Source organism: Callorhinus ursinus, unplaced genomic scaffold (assembly GCF_003265705.2).
Source record: "Callorhinus ursinus isolate GAN/ISIS: 27379988/994484 unplaced genomic scaffold, GSC_fseal_2.0 scaffold24, whole genome shotgun sequence".
NCBI lineage: Eukaryota > Metazoa > Chordata > Mammalia > Carnivora > Otariidae > Callorhinus > Callorhinus ursinus.
This window is the reverse complement of record NW_027397086.1, coordinates 1,739,360-1,760,129: the sequence shown is the minus strand read 5'-3', so window position 1 is coordinate 1,760,129 and position 20,770 is coordinate 1,739,360. Positions and strand designations below refer to the sequence as shown.

At 56.8% G+C, this 20,770-nt stretch overlaps 1 protein-coding gene across 5 annotated transcripts in view; it reads left to right on the top strand.

Annotated features, from left to right (window-relative positions):
* Positions 1-884: 884 nt before the first annotated feature.
* LAMC3 (laminin subunit gamma 3) overlaps positions 885-20,770 on the top strand; it is a 57,180-nt gene continuing 37,294 nt past the window's right edge. For all 5 annotated transcript variants that reach the window (XM_073905598.1, XM_025888646.2, XM_073905599.1 and 2 more), the window contains exons 1-3: positions 885-1,315; positions 14,176-14,480; positions 18,280-18,410. In XM_073905598.1, coding sequence (XP_073761699.1) covers positions 943-1,315; positions 14,176-14,480; positions 18,280-18,410 — 809 coding nt within the window. In that variant the 5' untranslated portion in view covers positions 885-942. The remainder of the gene's footprint in view (positions 1,316-14,175; positions 14,481-18,279; positions 18,411-20,770) is intronic.

Sequence of the window (20,770 nt, the reverse complement as noted above, 5' to 3'; positions counted from 1 at the left end):
GCCGCAGCTGAAAAACAGTCCTTAGCGTGTCAGACCATTTATTTCCATTTTCCTTAGAGTTTTCTGGAAGGACTGCTAAGTTTCATCAAGTGTTTCCCCTGGCATCTATTGATCTAAGCGTGGGGCTTTTCTCCCTTGATTTACTAATTTTAGTGAATGGAGAGTAAAGGGGGGCAATAGGGGGTGGGCAGGGAAGGCCTCTCTGACGGGACACTGTGAGGAGACCAGGTACCCTTGGTCACACATATCAGGTTAGAATCTCTTTGCTTTGAGCACAGACAGAAGTCAGCAGCGGGAGGACTGTTCAGAGTTAACGGGGAGGCGGAAACGCGAGGAGCCACCCCACCAATCTGCCTTGGGTGACTTTGTTGCTAGGAGGAGATGTGCCGTGGGAAAGACCAGGCAGAAAGACCCTTTGCCTCAGGCCTGGCAAGACCCTGGTGAGCCATTCCCACGTTCTGAGCAGCCACCGACACGTCACAGAGTGGAAATGACCCGGCGTCATTACCAACCCCATTTTACAGATGAGGACGCTGAGGCTCGGGGAGAACAGGCTCCCGCGGCAGGGCCCGGAGGCAGGGGGGCACTCCCGGGCACGTCCACCAGGTGGGGGTGAGCGCCCAGGGGCCGCTTGGCCGCGGGTGGGGAAGGGGGGTGCCGCGCACCCCTCCCCACCCGCCCCGCCCCACCCCGCCCCTCTCCACTCCGCCCCGCCCCTCCCCACTCCGCCCCGCCCCATTCGTCCCCGCCCCGCCCCACTCGTCCCCGCCCCGCCCCGCCCCGCCCCGCTCGTCCCCTCCCCACCGCTCCCCGCCCCACTCGCCCCGCCCCGTCGCGGGGCCCGCCCGCCGGTCCGCGCCCACCGCCAACCAGCCGGCCGGGTAGAACCGGGCGCGCACGGGCGGCGAGCGCCAGAGAGCGGGGCGTCGGTGCCCGGGGGCCATGGCGGCGGCCGCGCTCCTGCTGGGCTTGGCGCTCCTGGCTCCGCGGGCGGCCGGCGCTGGCATGGGCGCGTGCTACGACGACGCGGGGCGGCCGCAGCGCTGCCTGCCGGTGTTCGAGAACGCGGCGTTCGGCCGGCGCGCCGAGGCCTCGCACACGTGCGGCCGCCCGCCCGAGGACTTCTGCCCGCACGTGGGCGCGCCGGGCGCGGGGGCGCAGTGCCAGCGCTGCGACGCCGCCGACCCCCGGCGCCACCACGACGCCTCCTACCTCACCGACTTCCACAGCCAGGACGACAGCACGTGGTGGCAGAGCCCGTCCATGGCCTTCGGCGTGCAGTACCCCACGTCGGTCAACATCACCCTCCGCCTGGGTAAGCGCCGGCTCTGGCCCGCGGGCACCGCCGCCGCCTCGTCCCCGGAGCGCAGCTTGTCGGGGTGCTGCGTGCCCTGGGTTGGCTGTAGACGGAACGGGGCCCGTGCACCGCCCCCCCCCCCGGAACTGGAAGGGTGGACCGATGGGTGCCCCCTTGGGGCTGGCAGGGGCAGGAAGCCTCCCCGGAGCCCTTTACAGAGCAGTGGATCTGGATGCAAGGACCGTGCCCTGCAGCGGTTGGTCCCTCCTAGACCCAGCGCTTTGTGGGAAGGGCAGGAGCTCTTAATCGTGCGTCATCTGGTCGACTTTGGGGGCTCACGAATCCCTGGGGCTGTGTGCAGTCCTGGATGTATTCTTGGGGCTAGAAGACAAGGCATTCACCTCCGGGAAGGTTTAGTCCCCCCCCCCCCTTCTCCGAGCAGGAGCGAAGCTTGCTGTGGGGTGGCTGGACTTGATGGCATGGCTACTCTGCCCCTCCCGCGCCTCCCTCCCCTACCCCCTGCCCCCAATATCCCTGGTCTCAGCATCCTGAGTCTGGACCCAGCCCTTCAGTCACATTTAGAAATGGGAGTATCTCCTTCCCCTTCAAGTCCAGCCCAATCCACGTCCTCCCTGGGCCCCCAGATGCACCAGGCACTAGCTCGGCTTATCTGTCGCATCCCCTGCAGCCTTTTGTGGGGGGGGGGGGGGGGGGGCGAGGGGGGCCCACCCTTTCACACTCCCTTGTCTGTGGGTTTGAAATCTCCCTAAACTTTGAACATTCAAGTGTTTTTGTAACTCATTTTGGCTGCTAAACTCGACCGGAGGCTATTTATAGACCTTGTTTATCCTAGTTAGAGTGAATATTCATACATTTTGCTACTGAAATCTCATTTAGGCACAGCCTGTGGGGGCAATCCCAGCTGGGGGTGTTAACACAATCCATGGTATAAGGACTACATCATCTCTCTAAACTCTAAAAAATTCTGAATTCCAAAACACATCCAGAGCCAAGCAGTTTGGATTAGGGGTTATGGGACCATATCCCCAGTTCTCAGATGAGAAAATTGAGGCTCAGAAATGTTAAGTGTTTTGCCCAAAGACAACACAGCTGCTAAGTGACTGGATAGGAACATCCATGTATATCCAGGGTTGGAGCGTAAATTCCTTCACACGAGCTCCACCCAGCCATGGAATTGGCTCTTCCTAGCCTTGGGTGATAGCACTTGGGGCAGGACTGGGAGATGACGTTGAAGTGAGGTGGGGGTGGGGGCACTGAGCCCCTCAGCAGAGCAGTTGTGGGCTGTCACCCCCAAGAAGCTCAGCTCCCTGGGGTTTTGTCACCTTCACTGGCCTATCAGGATGGCTAGATGGGGCGGGGTCTCTCCCCGGGCGGGTGACAGGAAACCAGCGTGGGGAGGGAGTCTGGGGGAATTGGCTGGACGGGGCTGGCAGAACCCCAAGACCACTGGGGAAGGAATCTGGGGCAGGGTGGGGGCTGTGGGGGGGTTACGCCGTTCCATGACCGAGGGCGGGGGCTTGGCTGATGCGTCCGTGGAACCCCGGGGCAGGCAAGAGGCTCAGCCCAGGCTCAAAGTGGGAGGGGCGGGGAAGCATCATGGGTCTGGGTTTGGGGGGCAGTGCCCGTTTGCTGAGCGCTGGTGTGCGGGACCCTGTGCTTAGCTGGGTGACCTTGCTGAGCTCTGCCTAGGACCCTTAGCAGCAGGGACCCTCACGTTCACATCCACACACATCTACTCACACTCGTATGCTCAGCCACACACTCATACACATCTACTCATACTCCTGTGCTCATCCACACACATCTACTCCCACTCATGCTCTCACATACATCTATGCACACTCCTGTGCTCATCCACACACATCTACTCCCACTCATGCACTCACATACATCTATGCACACTCCTGTGCTCATCCACACACTCACACACATCTCACACTCATGCTCAGCCACACACTCACATCTGCACACATCGACTCACCCTCATGTGCTCAGCCACACAATCTACTCACACTCATACACTCACATCTACTCACACTCATGTGCTCTGCCACACACTCATACATACTCACACACATCCACTCACTCATATGCTCACCCTCACACGCACACATTCACTCACATACTCATTCTCACCTCCACACATCTACACACACTCACATCTACTCACGTGCCCACACCCACGCTCATGTCCACACACACCCTCACACATCTGCTTGTACTCACACACATCTACTCACCCACATGCTCACACTCACACCCACATACTCACCCTCACACACATCTCCTTACACTCACATATTCACCCTCACATACTTGCACACTCACCCAAACTCTCACACCCTCATATAGTCACACACACACACACACACACACACACACACACACCCCTTAGCCTGAGCCAGTGTTCTTCCCGTCACTTTGTGCGGCACCAGACATGTGGGAGGAGTTCTGGAATGTCTGTGTGAACAAAGAAAGGAAGCCAGAATGAATGGGTGGTGGTGTCCCCTCTGTCCTGTGCTTCTGGACCCAACTCAGGATCTCGTTGGCCTGCTCTGCCCCCAGAGACAGAGCAGAGTAGAAATCACCAAACGAGCCTTGGACGCAGGCATGGCTCAGCCACTCACTGGGCGAAGCTGCCACCTCTTTGTGCCTCCACGTCCTCCCCTGTGAAATGGGGTCGAGACTGGCCACCTCCCCCCCAGTTGTGCAGCTCCGTGAGCTCAGGTTGGCCACGTGCTTACGGGAGCTGTGACAGTCCTTGTGTGTGGCCAAGGCCACTCTGCGGAGAACAGCTCAGGGCTGAGGTTCCCCTGGGGGTGGCCTCTACCCAGGGATTGGGAAATGCTTGCCGAGCTGGCTCCCAAAAGATGGCCTGACCCTGGGCCCTCTTTCTGCACCGGGGGCGCCAGAGACCCAGAGCAGCCCCAGATTTAGCCCACTTTGGGTTCCATTCGGCTTTGGTTTGCTCCCTGTTGAGCTGTGGATTGCATAATATCTATCGGGGGAAGAAGAGGTCTGTGGTTGTCCCGTGTTCCCAGGAGGCCCCCATCCTCTCCCCCTGGGCCGCAGGCTGCTTCTGCTGGCTCCTTGGCAGGTCCCCCACTCCTTGGGGCTCATGGGAGGGGAGAATGAGTGGCTGGCTCTGGCCTGAGGCCCCTGGAGGGAGTGGGGTGAGGGGCAGGGGAGGGAGAGGTGGCTGGTCAGCCCGGGGATGGAGGTCGCTGCTTTCCCAGCCCCCTGTGAGCTCCCAGACATCTGTTCCAAATCTCGGAGTCGCCAAGCTGAGCCTTCCTGTCTGGGATGAAAGGCAGCACCAGGGTCTGGCGGCTCCTCGCCCTCCACCGAGGCCCAGGGAAGCGGGCAGGCTGGGGGAGGTGCATGGCCAGCAGGGACGAGAGACACTATTCCGGGGGCTCCCACCCGGCCTGAGTTCTTTTACAGGCAGGAAAACTGAGGCTCTGAAAGTAAAGTCAGCTGCACAGGGTCACACAGCCAGTACTTGGCACGCTCTGGGGTCCTGCCCAGACGGTGCTGCACTTGGGAGTGATAAGCCGCCGGGTTAGGCTGGTCTGAGCCTTGGCTTTTGGCGAGGGTGGGGAGATCCTCCCTTCTTGCTTGAACACTTCTTTGGATTTCTGAGAATCTCCTGGAATGACAGGACAACCCGCAAGTCCCCAGGCAGGTGAGCGCTGAGCCCTGGAGAGGGGGTAGTTGCCGGGGTAAGGCAGGTGGGCTCTTTCCTGCCCCTTCCCCAGGCTAAGGTCCGACTGCCGTGTGCAGGCCTTCTCTGTGCCTTGGTTCAGCTGGCTGCCCGAAGCCTGAGCTGAGCCTTGGCCCTGCTGGCCTTGGGGTGCGGTCTGCCAGGAGACGGGTTAAGCCCAGGATGACGTGAATGAGGATTTATGCTCTGGGAACACACATGGTTAGCGGGCCTCACTGAGATCTAAAGAGTAGCAGGAGCTGACAAAAGAGCAAAGGATGTTTCAGGTCCAGGGGACAGCATGGGGCAGCCGGGAGACTGGGTGGCTGGAGCAGAGGCGACAAGGAGACAGAGGGGCCTGCCTGGGTGGGGGCTGGACGGCAGGAGGATCCTGCCGGCCGCTGTGGAGCCCCGAAGCCAGCTGGGTCTCCTGAGCTTTGGCTGCGTTGCATCTTCCTGCTGAGTGGGCGGCCGTGTTTGCGTTGGCTGGGGCCTGGGCTGGGGGGCCGAGTCCTCCTTCCTTCGCCCTGATGGTTCTGGCGGGAACGCTGGGCTCTACGCAGGTCACGGGTCAAGGCGGCAGCCTTGGTTAGCGTCCACCCACAGAAGCAGCCACTCCACAGCCCCAGGGCCCAGCTGGTCCCGGCCGCCTCACCCTTGTCTGGGCTGCTCAGGACTGACCCAGGATTTGCAGGAGTGGGAAGTCCCAAAGCTCAGTTGAGTGCCTACTGTGCGCTAGGCCCTGTGCCTGGCCCTTGGGATGCAGCTGTGGACAAGCCACTGTCTGCCCCACTCAGCTTAGAGGTGCCCTCCTCCAGGCAGCCCCCCGCCCTTACCCCTTCACGGTGGGTCGTGCTATACCGGGGTTTAGGTTTGTTTGTGTCTATCCCTAGCTCTGAGATGCAGAGGGAATGCCTGTTTGCACAGCTGTACCACGGCGCTCAGCACAGGCCCCCTGCACCGGGGTGCTTGCTAAACGTTGGTCGGATGAATGAACGGACCAGCAACTAGCATTTAGCCGCGTACATGCCTCGTGCATAGAACCGTCCTTAGTGCTTTGCAGGCATTTACTCTGGAAGCCCCGTTATTGTGCCCGTTTTGCAAAGCAATAAAAAAGCAAAGGAAGGTGAGGCACTGCCTTCAAGTCACTTCCTCAGTTAACCCCTCCCCGGGAGGTTAGGTATTTTGCCCAAGGCCACAGAGCAGATAAGTGGTGGAGCCTGCCGGGAACCCCAGCACATCCCGGCCACACCCACACCGCGGTCCCTCACTGGGAACAAGGCAGTGAGTGCAAGAACGCAGGAGAGTCCCGGATACATCCCAAACTCCTAAGCTGTGGCCTTCACGAGCCCCCCCCCCCCCCCCCCCTGCCCCGCTCCAGCCACTTCCCCCCTGCCTTCCTGCTCTCCATCATCCCCATGCCAGCCCCACCACCACGAGTGCTCCAGCTGTGCTTACTGGGATCCTGGTCGGCATTCGGGACTCCCCCTGCGCCTCTCCCCCGGTCTCCCACCTGAGCGCTTGACCAGGTCATTTGAACATCCTCCTGAAGTCAGTGTGGGATGTCACACGGGCCTCAAACCTAGGGTTCAAAAGTAAAGGCACCCATGTTCATAGCAGCTCTATTCACAGTAGAGCAGAAGCAACCCAAGTGTCCGCTGACCGACGAATGACTAAGCAGAACGTGGTGCATACACAGGGCGGAATATTGTTCAGCCTGGGAACGGAGGGAGGTTCTGACGCCTGCTGCAACCTGGATGAACCCGGAGGACGTTATGCTGAGAAGGACAAGCGCTGTGTGATTTCGCTTATATGAGGCCCCTGGAGTAGCCTACTTCTTAGAGACAGAAAGTGGAGTGGTGGGTGCCAGGGGCAGGGACGGGGCGGGGGGGGGAGTGGGGAGTTGTTCACGGGGTGAGAGCTCTCAGTTTGGGAAGACGAAAAGAATTCTGGAGGTGGATGAGGGTGAGGGCTGCACAGCAGTGTGAATGTACTTATTCCCGGTGAACCGTGTACTTAAAAATAGTTAAGATGGGGGCGCCTGGCTGGCTTCGTCAGAAGAGCGTGCGACTCTTGATCTCGGGGTTGTGAGTTCAATCCCCATGTTGGGTATAGAGATGACTTAAATAAAAAAAAAAAACTAGGAGCGCCTGGGTGGCTCACTTGGTTAAGCATCCAACTCTTGATTTTGGCTCAGATACTGATCTCAGGGTCATGAGATTGAGCCCAGCATTGGGCTCCACGCTGGGCGTGGAGCCTGTTTATGATTCTTTCTCTCCCACTGCCCCTCCCCCCACTCATTCTCATGAACTGTCTCTCTAAAAAAAAAGGTTAAGATGGCAAATTTTATGTATATTTAAAAGTAAAAAGGAAAGGCATCATCCTCCCATCTCTCTGTGCACCAGAGCAAGAAACTTGGGTGTCAGCTGTGATTCTTCCCTCCTTCGACGTCAGCATTCACCAGATCACTAGAACGTTCTCTGGAATATCCTTCATGTTTGCCCCCCTGTCCATCATTTTCACTCAGCCCCTCATCTGTTCCTTGATTTACTGCAGTGGCCTTGAAAGCCCTGCCACCTCCCTTTGCAAACGTGTAGTCTGTACCTTTCAGTCAGCTCTCATATCAGACCTCAGAATCCTTAACACAAAGCCCTAGGCCATAATCAGTCGAAACCATTTGCTCTTCCCAGGTTAGAGGACATGCCTGACAGTTTTCATCCGTATGTAGGGTGTAGACTCTTCGTCCAAAGATGAGGGAACTGTGATGGGCCCGGCCCTCAGTCTGCCGGGTTCTCTTGGCGTCTGGCGTTGTGCTCATGGGGATTCCCCAGCTCCTCACAGGACCCACTGTGCCCGAAATTGCCAAGAGCTGGGGTGGGAGAGGAAGACAGGAACAGTGCATGACCATGATAGGGCCAAGTGATTGCCCCCATAGGCTGGAGCAGCTCTCCCCACCTGGTTCTCGTGCCCGCAGTGGGCCGGGCAGCTTCGCCCACACATTCCCAGCTCAGCTCACCACCCTGCCCCCTCCAGCCCCCCCCCGCCCCCGGGCCACTGCTTCCCAGATGGCTCCAATTAAAGAGCTTTGTTTTGTTTCCACTTTCCCAAAATAAGCCTCTCTGTTCCGAGCTCATTCTGCTTGGTCAGTGCCGGATGTGGGCCGGCTAGGTTTTATGACTACCCTGGTGTCATTCCTGACGGGCTTTATGTCCCAGCTGGCTGGAGAGGACATGCTTGGTGCTCCTGGTGCTGGTTTGCATGGCCTCCGCAGTCTTCATGCATACCAGCACCTCCTTCCTGGGCAGCCCCTTGTCTCTGGGCACCCACAGATCCCTGAACGGAGGGTAGCCTAGTTCACGGCAGTGACTTTGGGGGCAGACAAGCCTGTAGTCAAGCAGAGACCCAGCTGTTTTCTGCATGATGTTGGGCAAGTCCCTTTCTCCTGCCCAAGCCTCAAGCTCCTTGTTCGTAAACGGGCAGTGATGGACTGTTTGGGGATCTTAGCCTTACAGTATGAGTAAAGCACTTAGCATGGTGCCCAGCACATAGTAGGTGCTCACTAAATGCTGGCTGTTGTAGAAAAGACACATTCAGGGGTCGTGGCTTGCAATATCAGTGGCGTTGTGAGATCTGCCTGTCTTAACTCGCTCACTGGATTATAACTCCTTGAAGGTAGTTCATGCTTTATCTTTACTTGCTCATATGGCAAGCAGTTATTGAGCACCTCCTGTGTGCTGGGCAGCTCTAAGGAGTCCCATGCCCTGTCCCCAAAGGGTCACAGACTAGTGGGAGAGATGGGCAGGTCCTTCCAGAAGTAAATGAAGAAGCCCAGGGAGGCTGGGGGACCACTGAAGAGGCACCCAAACCCACAGCTCTAGGGGTGAGTAGTTGTCACCCAGGAAAGGTGAGAAGAAGGGCATTTCACACTAGGCTGAGGCTGGGGCACGCGGTCAGTTGGCTAAGCCAGAGGGATGAGCAGGGATGCATAGAAGCCAGCCAGGTGAGGGGCACAGGGAACAGTATTCAGGCAGAGGGAACAGCATATTGGGCAGCTAGGAGGTGAGACCTGTGTGCTCCCAAGCAGTGTCGTCCCCAGTTAACAATTGGGGATGACACTTTGGCCCACTTTTCCTGACAGGAACACACCTATCTTAATCACCCTGAAGCCTAGTCATCCCCTGGAGCTTGCAAGGGTATGGGTTGAGGCTGCAAATTTAATTCTTGTCACAGTTTAAAGGATCTTGGGGCCGCTCCCTTCCCCAGCCTTTGGGTTGCCTTTGGCAGAAACCTTTTCATCACAAAGCTGGGATTAAGTTGTTTTCTTGGCCCTTCTAATTAACTCTTGTAATAAAAAGTCCCTGCCGAGTCTCTGTGATGTTCCCGTGTCTTCTCTCACCTCCTGGCTTGGCAAGGAAGAGGAAAAGCCGTGATGCTTCCTAGCGCGTGATGTTGCTTCTTTGCATGAAATCCCAGTGACTGCCTTTTTCCGATCACGCTTCTAGCTGCCAGCTACCTTTTAAGTGGCTCCAAGCTCCCCTCCCGCGAGGTGTCTGGCTGCTAGATGTTTACGGAGGAGTCTGGGCCGTGGGACCCGAAGCAGCCTCCACCCAGCATGCTGTCATGAACAAGTCAGTGTTAAGTCCCTGCCCGGTTCCGAAGCCCGGACGTCAGAAAAGAAGCAGCCACTGGGCTGCCCCCAGACACCGACTCAGTTTCCGACACATGCTTTCTTGTCGGGGGCTTGGCGTTCCGGTGCCAAGCTGTGCTGCAACGGAACTTTGAAAAACATTTGAAACAGAACGTGGCAAGGCAGTTGCTTTTAAAAAAAAAAAAAAGATTTTTTTTTTAATGTGTTTTCTCCAGTTTTTAAATTAGAATAAGCTTTGTGAGAGAAAATTAGGAAAACGTAGAACAGTTGAACAGGAAGAAATGTCACTCACAGCCCTCTGCCCGGAGGGCAGCCATGCCTATTCGTTTGATATCTCTTTGCTGCCTATTCCTCGGGGATTTTTAAGTTATAATCTGACGATTCTGAACATATGATCTTGTGTCTCTCTATCCAGCATTTTGGCTGAAGCTTTGCCCGTGTGTTACAAGCTCCTGCCTGCCAGTTCTATGGCTCTGGTCACCCCGCAAATTTATATCCTCCCGTTTATGGATTCAGAGGGTTCCCATTTTTCTCCTGTTCTAAAAAAACGCCCAGATGCACATTTTCACACATGTAGGCTCCTTTCCTTGTTTGAATTTCCCAGAAGTGGGATGATCTTACCAAAAGCAAGGGATACTTTCATGGCTCTTCATCCGTGCCACCAAACTGCCTTCCCGAAGGGCCGATACACGTAGACGGGGTCCCCAATTTTTCTTTTATCGCATGAAATACACATAATGTAAAACTTAACCATCTTAGCTGTTTATATTGTTGCGTGACCATCACCACCATCTACCCACAGGACTTTTCCCTCTTCAGCTGCAACTCTGTTCCTGTTAAACCCTGACTCCCGGGCCCCCTCCCTCAGCTCCCCGTCTCTGTGAGCTCGCCAACTCTAAGGACCCCCTGTAAGTGGGATCATAGTATTTGTCCTTTGGTGACTGGCTTAGTTCACTCTGCATAACGTCCCCAGGGTCCATCCCTGTTGTAATGTTGGGTCCGGATTTCCTTTTTCAGGGCCGAATACTATTCCATGTTACTGCTAGACCGCAGTTTGTTTGTCCATCATCCGTCGATGGACACGTGGGTTTTCTTTCTACCTTCCGGCTGTTGTGAATAGTGCCTCTGTGAACACGGGCATATAGATAACTGCACGACGTCATGCTTTCAGTTCTTTGGGGTATATACCCAAATTGCGGGATCGTAGGGCCCTTCCTTTTTTGGCTTTTTGAGGAAATGCCAAACATTTTCGTAGCAAATGCACCATTTTACAGTCCCACACACCATGTGCAAGGTTTCCATTTCTCCACATCCTTGCCAACACTTGTTAATAGGTGGTTTTTGCCTCAAGTCCTGGTCATCCTAATGGATGGGAGGTCCAATTTTTAAATACAGATAAAATGGCTTTGTAGAGATATAACTCATACAGTCCACCCACATAGTTTTTTAAGATTTTATTTATTTGAGAGCGAAACAGAGAGAGAGCGAGCGAGCATGAGCAGGGAGAGGGAGAAGCCGACTCCTCACTGAGCAGAGAGTTGGACGTGTGGGGCTTGATCCCAGGACCCTGAGATCACGACCTGAGCCAAAGGAAGTTGCTTAACCAACTGAGCCACCCAGGTGTCTCCCCAATCCCACCCATTTAAAGTGTAAGTGGGGGGCGCCTGGGTGGCTCAGATGGTTGAGCGTCTGCCTTCGGCTCAGGTCATGATCCCAGGGTCCTGGGATCGAGTCCCGCATCGGGCTCCCTGCTCCTTGGGAGCCTGTTTCTCCCTCTGCCTCTCTCTCTTCTGTCTCTCTGTCTCTCATGAATAAAAAAAAAAAAAAAAAAAAAGAGTTTAAAGTGTAAGTGGGTTTGAGCATGTCTGTAGAGTGTGTCCCCATCCCCACTGTCGCCTTTGGGACAAAAGAAACCCTGCACCCCTTAGCAGTGGCCCCCAGTCTCCACTCCTCTCCCAGACCTTGAGGACCACTCATCTACTCTCTGTCTTTATGGGCACGTCTACTCACAACATCCAGGATAAGTGGAATCATACTCTATGTAGTCTTTTTTTTTTTTTTTGAAGATTTTTTTATTTATTCATCCGAGACACAATATGAGCAGGGGGAGAAGCAGGCCCCCCGCTGAGCAGGGAGCCCGATGCAGGGCTCGATCCCAGGACCGTGGGATCATGACCTGAGCCAAAGGCAGATGCTTGACCATCTGAGCCATCCAGGCGCCCCTAGTCTTTTGTGATGAGCCTCTTTCATTTACGATCCTGTTTTCGAGGCATATCCACGTGGTAGCGTGTATCAGAATGTCCTTCCTTTTTATTGCCGAATACTATTCTGCTGTATGACATACCACGTTTTATCGATTCATGGGTCAGTTGGCAAACATTTGAGTTTTTTCCACTCTTTGGAGATTATGTGTAATGCTGCCATGAACATCCGTGTGCATTTGCGTAGACACGTGTTTTGCCTTCTCTGGGGCACAGGCTCGGGGCTGGAGCTGCGAAGTCACACGGTATCCCGAGTCAACCTTTGGAGGAGCCACCGGGCTGTTCCCCAGTGGCCGTGCCATCTTGCATTTCCAGCAGCAGGGTAGGAGGGCTCCAAATTCTCCACATCCTCGTCAGCACTTGTTTTTATGCGTCTTTTTGACTGTATCCAGCTTAGGGGAGAGAAGTGGTATCCCCCTGTGGTTTTGGTTTGGGTTTCCCTGCTGGCTAATGATGTTGGGGATCTTCTCATGTGCTTATTGGCCAGTTGCGTATCTTCTTTGGAGAGATGTCTGTTTAGGTCCTTTGCCCGTTTTTTGATTGGGTTGTCTTTTTTATTACTGAGTTGTAAGAATTGTTTCTATATTCTTGGTAAATCCCTTCTCGGATATAAATTTGCAAATATCTTTTCCCATCCTGTGGGTTTTTGTTTTCTCAATAGTGTCTTTATTTTTTTTAAGATTTCATTTATTTATTAGAGAGAGAGAGAGAGAGAGAGAGTGCGCGCGCACAAGCCGGGTGAGGGGCAGAGGGAGAGGGAGAAGCAGACTTCCCGCCGAGCAGGGAGCCCGATCAGGCTCGATCCCAGGACCCCGGGATCATGACCTGAGCCAAAGGCAGACGCTTAACCAACTGAGCCACCCAGGCGCCCCAACAATAGTGGGTTTAGAAACACAGCCATTTTTTACTTTGATGAGGTCCAGTGTATCCATTTTTGCTTCTGCCACTTTGCTTTTGAGGTCACAATGAAGAAGGCTTTGCCTGGCCCAGGTCACAAAGATCTGCTTCTGTGTTTTCTTCTGAGTTCTATAGCTTTAGCGCTTACATAGGACCGAGATGTTTAACCGAGGACTGAAGTGACTTCTCCTGTGTGGGTAAGGAAGACTGCAGACAAGGGACAGAGGTGCGGGGGGTTCTTCTGTTCTTAGGCACTGACCCCCCCTGAGGGCCGATGAGGATGTAGGGACCCTTTCCTCCCTGCCCGCTGTGCTCCCCACCCACAGCCCTCCTGCCCTTCCCGGCCTCCAGCACAGCTCCGAGTCATTGTGGGAGAGCTGGATCATTGTGGTGGGTAGTTCCAGGACGTGATGGGGGGAGCTGGGCAGAGAGGAGGGCAGGGGGGCCGAAGCTGGAAGCTCCCCCATCTTGGTGTCAGCAGTGTGGGAGAGGGGAGCAGGGCTAAAGCTGATGGAGGAGGAGGCAGTGGGGGAGGGGAACGAGCAGGGGGGCCGAGGAGCAGGCCAGGAGCGTGACCCAGGAGGCTGGGCTGCACAGAGGCCTGGGGGGATGGCCAGTGGCCCAAGAAGTAAGGCAAGGCCGGGCCCCCTGGCTGTGGCCGTGGAGGGTTATTGGTGAGGTGGTTTTATAAGAGCAGTTTCTGTGGAACAGCCCAGAGAAGCTGAATTGCAGTGGACTGAGGGCCAAGTTGGGAGGTGAGGCCATGGGGCCAAGCAGATGTAGACTTCTCTTGAGAGATTTGGATGAGGAGAGAAGTTAAATGGACACCAGAAGAATAGAGTGTCCTTGGGAGGGTTGCATTAGGGTTCAGGGGAGTTGGAATGGGGTGTCTCCAGACTCCAAGGGTCTGAAGTCCCTGGGAAGGAATGAGCCTAAAGACACGGGGGGAAGGGTTGGCTTTGCTGGGGTGTAGTAAAAGAAGTAACTTTCTGACGTAAAGTAGGATTTTCAGGACGTGGCAACATCCCGTTGCTAGAGATACTTGAGCAAAAAGGGTTGGCTGCCTGCCTGTCAGGGGTGTTACCATTCAGATTCCTGTGCAGGGAGGCAAGTTGGCCTAGGTGAGGGAGGGCAGGTACCTAGGAAGCATACCAGTGTTGTTCTGTCTGTCCTGTTCTGGCACCCCTGACAGGCATCACTAATTGATCATGGCACGCTGAGCACAGCGCTCCAGGCAGCCTCTCCCACCCGAGATCGTTAACACGACGTTGCCCTTCTACTCTCCCTGCACCGGGACTCTGACTCTCCCTTCCCTTCAGTAAAATGGGTCCATGTCTTACTGCTGCAGGGAAAGCTTACGAGATCACCTACGTGAGGCTGAAGTTCCATACCAGTCGCCCCGAGAGCTTTGCCATCTACAAGCGCACCCAGGCTGACGGCCCATGGGAGCCCTACCAGTACTACAGTGCCTCCTGCCAGAAGACCTATGGCAGGCCCGAGGGCCAGTACCTGCGCCCGGGCGAAGACGAGCGCGTGGCCTTCTGCACCTCCGAGTTCAGTGACATCTCTCCGCTGAGCGGTGGCAACGTGGCCTTCTCCACGCTGGAGGGCCGGCCCAGCGCTTACAACTTCGAGGAGAGCCCCGTGTTGCAGGTCAGAGAGCAGCCGGGCCTGGCCAGTCGGGACTGGGCTGCGGGGGGGGGATCCCTGGGCCCGGGGGTGCACAGGAAAGTCACGAGTGGAAGGACACGGGGTCCTATGGGATCCCACAGTTTTCAGATCTTAAACAACAGAAGCCTTTGTGGTGTCTGCACGTGTTGTGGACACCGTCAATGAGCTAGATGGAGGAGGACCTGCTCGGCCAAGCAGAAGCGTCCCTTCCCCTGCCTACTGCGGCAGGGCCCTGTGGCTCCCGGGAGCCCTGTGACAGCCACCAACTTAGCTGACCCCTGAGGGTGGGGACACTGAGGCCTGGACTGGAGAAGGGGTTTGCCATGGGCACACATGAGTTGGTGGAAGGGCCCAGACCAGAACCCGAGTGTCCTGACTCCTCACTGGTGCTTTCTAGATGCTTCTAGCACACCCTCCGAGGGCCTTGCTTCCTTCCTCTGTGAACCGATAACGTTGCCCCCCTGTGTGTCCCCAAGGGCTTTTATGAGGGTAAAATGAGAAACATGAAAAGAACATGAGTTTGGGAATCGTGGAGTCCTGGTTCTGTGCTATAAGGCGGCGCTCTCTAGAATGTTCTGCAGTGACAGATGTGGTCTCTAGCTGTGCCGTCCAGGGTGGTAGCCACTAACCACGTGTCTATAGAGCACTAGAAATGAGACTAGCATGACTGAGGAAGTGAATTTTAAGTCTTATTTTAACGAATTTCAATTTAAATTGCCTGGTGTGGACAGTCAATTATAAAGCGGCCGGCACAGTGCTTGGCACATAAGAGGTGCTCAATCATGCTTTGAAGGGAAGGAGCCCCCAGTGTCTCAAGAATAGGCCTGTGCCTGTATCCATTCACACGTCCTGCTGTCCAGCCCACCGGGGTCTGCTCAGGTTTGTGGCCTTACCAGTATTGGTCCCCACGCACGTCCACGTTCCTGAGTGTTGGTGACCTTTCGCCTACAGACGCAGTGCTCTGCTCGATGTTTCTGAGCACTGGACAGCTCTCTAGTCCACACCCCTGGGTCTCCTGTGCTGAGAAAGTCTGCCCTCCCTTCCCTTGACAGGCTCAGAACACATCCTTTGCCGGTCGGAGATAACCAGGGTGCCAGGGATAGAATTCCTGTTTATCTCTAGAGGGAACACTTAGGCCCAGAAAGAAATTGTGTCCCTGCCCCGGCTGCCCAGCACAGAGGCACGTGGAATCAGCTGGTTTGGGGTCCCCAAGACCACCCTCAGGTTCAGCGATTGTCTTGAAGGGCTCACAGAACTCATGACAGCCATGAAACTCCCAGCGACAAGAGGTGCCCGGAGCAGCACCCAGGAAGGACCAGGGGTGGAGCTTCCCCTTGTTCTCTCCCAGTATAGAGTTGTGGGGACGGCATTTTTTTCTCCCAGTGACGATGTGACAGCATGCAGAGTATTGTCAACCCAGGAGGCTCGCCTGTACCTAGGAGTGGGTCACATAGACATGGCCCATTGCCTGCATGGCTGACCTTAACCTTCAGCTCCCGCAGAGGGCAAGCTGATTCTGTGTGGCCCAAGGCACCCGCATAAACCAGTTGTTAGCATAGACTGTCGGGAGTGGCCCGAGTCGGCAGGCCAACAAAGACACTCTTTCCAAGCAGGGCATTCTAAGGGCTTAGAAGTGACTTCCCAGGAGCAGGGCAAAGGCCAAACCTCTCTTTGGGCAAGGCTAATCCTTTAAGGTACAGGATCACATTTCCAGATGCCCGGGCCCTCTTTATCTCATTAAAAGTATTCGTGTGTCATCATTGTGCTTCTGTTTAAAATGACAATTTCTTCTCCACGGGGCTCCAAGCTCTGTAGATTACCAATTATTAGCCAAGGTCATCGGAAGACAAGCAGAGGGCCGGGGGCCCCCCCGTTCCTGTGTCTGAGCCATCACCCCAGGGCAGAGGCTCAAGCTGAGACCCTCCCGTGACTTCTTGTCTCCTATGTGCTGGATGTTGTCCCCGACAGAGAAACGACCTCTTCAGAAATGCTCCCCCCACCCCCCTTCCCCCGATCCCAGGCAGAACCCAAGGTCAAAGAAGGACAACGAAAGGCAAGCCCTCCTTGCCCTTCTGTCCTTCCTTCTGGGTACATCTGGGACGGTGCTTCCTCTGAGGACTTGGAGCATTTTGGGGTGGGAAGTAATGAAGGATGTGTCCATGTGGCTGCAGGGTCTTGGGTCCCTCTGTTCCCCAAGAGGGGTCAAGGATCGTGGGGAGAGGGCCAGCTTGCCAAGGCATAATTGGGCCACCAGAACCGAGTGGTCACCTGAACATCTCCCCTGCGGGGTGCTGGCTGAAGCAGAAGCTCCCCGCCCCCTGCCTCTGAATGCCACATCCTGGACCCCAGGGTCTGGCCAAAATCCACCCGAGAGCCCACTCGTGGTTTTAGCTGGGGCCATTATAAGCTGCAAAGGCTGATTGTACCTTGGGGCTCCGATTCGCCCTAACATGACCTTTAAGGCATCAGGGAGAGCCCCATACGATTTGGGCTGAGGGAACAAATTCCCCTTCTTTCTCCCAGCCCGCAACCCCGTGCACTCTGGGCTCCGCCGCCCCAGGCGCTAGCTCTCTGCTCCAGGGACTCAGCGGCATCAGCACAGCCAGGACATTTGCTAGAAATGCAGAACCTCAGGCCCTGCCCCTGACCTCTGCTTCAGAGGCTGCGTTTTAATAACCAGATCCCTGAAGGTACACTGACATTTGCCAGGCGACTGGCTGAGTGACGGGTGCTTACGGACTCCGCTCGGTGCTGAGGCTCCCACTGAAGTTCTTCTGGTGCCGGATCCTCCCTCCCCAGCGGAAACCTCCTTGGGCAGAGGCCCCGGGTCCCAGGCAGTGGGCTGGTGAGCTGCGGAGCTCAGAGGGAGCAGCAGAGACCCTGCGTCACGCTGGGGCCCGAGGACAAACTTTGCCAGAAGTTCGTTTCTGCCCTGATGGGCCTGATTGCTAAACCAGGAGCTCCTGGGCTGAATTAAAATGCTGATTAAAATTCAGCCGGAGCTGCCTCTGTGTACCTCTGATTATAACAGCAGGCGGATGAAAATGTCAGCCTTCACGTGGGCTCTCTCCTACCTCCCCGCCACGCTCTTCCAGGGGGAAGGTGTCATTCAGCGATCAGCAAGTATTTACTGCGCGCCTGCTACGTGCCAGGCAGAGCCTGGGGGCTGGGGATGCCATGAGAACAAGGGGCCCCAAGTCCCTCCTCTTGTAGGTACAGATGTCACCTGGGGCAGGTGACTGGCTGTGGGAGCCTGAGCATATGAGAAGCCTAGAAACTAGGACCTGCCCCACATCAGGCCCCAGCTGAGTAGGGGAGAAGGGCACTGGGACATGTCCTCCCCCCCACTAATACCTGGGGTGGGAGAAGTTAAGTGTACAACAGGTGATAGGATGGGCTGCTTCGGCCCTGCCCCCCAGCACCTCGGCCACTTCCTGAGCATGTCCCTACCCCACGCCCCACTGCTGACATTGGCCATTCTCCTCCAAACACCCTTGTGGGGTTGGCACAATTCCTTGTCCCGTTTTACAGATGGGGAAGGGGAGCCTCCGAGACCTCGAGTAACTCCCCAAAGTTGCACAGCCAGTAAGTGGCCTGGCCCCCAGGCTGGCGTGATCCCAAAGCACAGGCTCCTTATTTCTGCACCGTTCTTGGGATTTGTCTGAGCTTTGCTTGTCCCTGGGTCCCATGAGACCCGCAGGGCAGCCGGCTGGACCTCCAGGCAGAACTCAGGAGCCTGCTGATGCCTTCCCTCCTCCACCCTCGCCCCCCCACCCCCCAGGAGTGGGTCACCAGCACCGAGCTCCTCATCTCCCTGGACCGGCTCAACACGTTTGGGGACGACATCTTCAAGGATCCCAAGGTGCTGCAGTCCTACTATTATGCCGTGTCCGACTTCTCTGTGGGTGGCAGGTAGGTGGAAGGCAGGACGGCGGGGCCTGGGAGCCCAGACCCTGGGTTGGGGGCAGAAAGAGAGTGGCCACCATATGGGGGTCACCCAGTGGCTGCCGTGGAGGGTGAAGAAGCCACTTCAGAGGCCTCGGGGGACAGAGGAGGGGCAGGACCCTGGTCTCCCGGGCCTGGCGTTCGAGGTCTTCACGGCCCAGCCACATCCCAGCTCCTGCACTTCCTGTATCAGCTATGCCTCTGCTACGGTGTGCAAGACATGTGAGGCCTTTGCACATGCTGATCCCTCCGCCTGGAGGTCCCTGCCCCTTCACTTTTCTCTTCCCTCCCTCCCTCCCTCCTTCCCTTTCCTCCCTCCCTCCCTCCCTCCTTCCTTCCTTCCTCATCCTTTATCCCTTCTCCTCTGTTCCTTTCCCTTCCCTCCTTTTTCTTTCCAAGTCCACCTGGTTAGGGATTGACAACGGGCCCATGCAGGGCTTGAAGCTTTCAAAGCTTTACTTCTATCAGCACTCCCGATTTTACAGACCACGAAGCCCATCCACACCACTCCCGCCCCGGTCTCCTGCTAACCTTGGGTATGGTCGGGCTTCACGGGGACCCAGACATTTCTAATAAGACTTTGAGGCACCTCCGCGCAAACAAACGGTTCAGGCCACTGCAATGCCCCACGGTCAACTACCTGGAAGGGGCCCCGAGTGAGCAGGGGCTGCGTTTCTGACCCCCTCTCTTCTGTGGGAACTGCCGGGCTGTGCCATCTGGACCCCTGGTGCTGGCTCCCCGGGCTGCTCTGGTTTGGCTGAGCGTCTCTCCTCTCTGGGACGCAGGGGCCGCCCAAAGGGCAGAGGCCTTGTCTTTCTCAACATCCCTGGCCTGTCCCGCCCGTGGCTGTCGGTACTGGGCACACGTGGCGGGCCGTGGAACCAGGGGAGGCACACACAGTGTCTTCAGCAGGAATGCTTGGGGGCTTCCTTCTTGGAAAGGAAAGAGGAAGACAGAGGCGTTCCCGTCCCAACCTCAAGGGGGGGGGCGCAGACTGTGATCAGATTAGTATCCAACAAACATGTCCTCGCACCCCAGAGTAATAAAGGACGGGGGCCAGGGCGAGCTGTGCCGGTGGGCAGGGAGACTGCTCTGCAGACGGGGGCCCAGCCAGGGTGGGAGGAGGCCAGCATCCTGGGCAGAAGGGCGAGCGTGCGCCACCTCCGGAGACAAGGCTGCGAGATGGTCAGGACCGTGGACCGAGTTCGTCCATGTCCCACAGGCAGTGGGGAGCTGTGGAAGGATTTGGCTGGGGTAGTAACAGGGTGTGAAAAGGCCCCAACCCCCTGACTCCGCATGGGGAAGGGTAAGGGGAGAGAGAAGAGAACGCTAGAAAGTGGCCGTGGGAGGGGGTGGTAGGGCGGGGAGAGGCTTGTGGATCCGCAGGCTGTCTAGGATGGGAAGTCAGCCCACCGTGGGGGTCATGGCCTGTGTGAGTGGGAAGCAAGGAGCTTCTGGAATTCAGGGACGCTTGGGTGGCTTTCGGAGAGGTGGAAAAGCCCAGAAAGGGAAGGCAGGGCCCAGCTACCTGCACCTGCGGTGTCTGCATCCTCCAGGCGAGGCTGGGGCTGGGAGAGAAGGGGAGGTGGGGGTGTCTGCGAGGGCCCCTCTGCGCCTCCTCCCCTGCCTCTCCCACGCTTGATTCGGGTCAAACCACCCGGGAGGAGGCGCTGTCCACGATGGCGGGTGGTGGCGAGCTCCGGCGCCTTCTGTCGGGGGGCTTTGGGCCAAAGAACATCTGGGCCCCAGCTGCCAGAGCCAGACCACCCTCGGGCCTGCAGCTGGCTGGGGGGCAGGGGCCGGCACCGGCTTCCCACAATGGCCTGGAAGAATTTCATTCTCTCCCTTGGGGTCAGAGGGCTTCATGGGGGAGGGTGGTGTTCGCAGACCTCCCCAGGGACATGGGCAGTCCCTTGTCCCGAGACCAGGGAATCACCCTCTCTCAAGACTGCCTGGTGTCCACCTCACCCCTGCCAGAAATGCTAGGGCGTTCCCTGCCTACCCGGGGCTCCCACGGAGGAAACAATGCCCTCTGCTCTTCCCAAGCCCTGTGTCCCCAAAGCAGAGAAGATGCTGGGGGTGCTGACAGCAGTCAGGGCGGACATGGATCACAGCTTACGGGAGCTGTGTCCGGAGCCTCCAGGGTCCGGGAGCGTGGGGTCTGCGTGGAGCAGAACAGGGTGCAGATTCTAGCTCTGCCACGTAGCACCTGTCTCTTCGTGGCCTGAGCCTCCGTTTTCTCATCTGTGAAATGGGGGTGGGTGTGGTCCCTCCTGCTGCAGCAGGGAGGCTCCAGCAAGAAGGTATAAGCTCAGTTGGGGGCGGCA